General features: G+C 29.2%; 1 protein-coding gene across 1 annotated transcript; it reads right to left on the reverse strand.

Moving 5' to 3' along the window:
• On the reverse strand, positions 1-782 carry LOC107884950 (the record flags this gene model as incomplete). Its single annotated transcript, XM_029492224.1, has 2 exons — positions 1-497; positions 579-782. Coding segments are annotated over 2 exons (701 nt in total), but the record flags the coding sequence as incomplete, so codon positions are not given.
• Positions 783-1,075: the final 293 nt, after the last annotated feature.

The following is a 1,075-nucleotide window of genomic DNA, read 5'->3' on the forward strand; positions in this document are numbered from 1 at the left end:
TTAATTTGAATATAGATGTTCGCAGTCAATGCGTATTAAGCCCTCTAATCTAGACTCAGCCATAGTTGATCTCAATCTAGTTTTTACTAGTTTAAGTTTTGAGAAACTGCGTTCAGTATAAGCACTGGAAACAGGTATTGTCACTGCAATTTTGACCAGCATGTAAATATTTGGTAGTGTAAATCTGATATTTGAACTGCAAAATAATTTAAATATATAAATAAGAGAGTTGCTATTTGTAAAATCTTCAATATGGTCTTTAAGAATTAATTCTTTGTCAGACTCAGAATCAGAATTATGGGATTCAGAATCAGAATATGTTTTATTATCCTTATGAAGATATTTTGGTAAACAAATGGTTTTTTCTAAATCAGAAAAACAACTAATAACCAATATAAATTCTGTCTTTAATGTTTCTGCATTGAAATATTTTGAATATATTGATGCTACGCCTTGAAATGCATCACTAGGTCGTTTTTTATTATCCATTTTTATTTCTAAAATTCTTTTTTTAGTTACTAGTGATAAATATTTAAATTTAGACAGTGTTGATTCATTACATTTTTGACTGATCTGACTGCATATGATATCAAGCACTACGTAAAAAGTGTGATATTTAAAGTTAGTCAAAGGGTCAGAAATTTCAGAAGTTGGTTCATCTATTGCTTGTTCTCCAGGCATCATTTTTCTTTTTCTTGATCGTTTTTGTGGTAAAGGAGTAAAATGTTCATCTTTATGGTTTTCAATGAATTGCTTCACTTTGATATCAATTGATTTAAAGTCTTCGCGGATAAATCATTTAATAATTTTTTTACAATAACATTTTTTTTTAGAGCATATTTTAAGGGCATATTTTGGTAATTTTTAGAGCAAACTGCATACATATTTTAAAGATTTTTAGGGCATATAATTGTTGGCCCTAGTCATTACTTATTTATAAGTGATTAATGATTATTATAGTGCCTACTGCCTATTGGCTATAGCGCATACTGCTCAAAGCATAAACTGTCTCTCGACTATAGCTGAGTCTTGCACTCTTGCTTATCTGTTGTCTGCAAACTATTTAGTATCTACA

The sequence above is a fragment of the Acyrthosiphon pisum genome, unplaced genomic scaffold (genome assembly GCF_005508785.2).
Source record: "Acyrthosiphon pisum isolate AL4f unplaced genomic scaffold, pea_aphid_22Mar2018_4r6ur Scaffold_21049;HRSCAF=22891, whole genome shotgun sequence".
Taxonomy (NCBI): Eukaryota; Metazoa; Arthropoda; class Insecta; order Hemiptera; family Aphididae; genus Acyrthosiphon; species Acyrthosiphon pisum.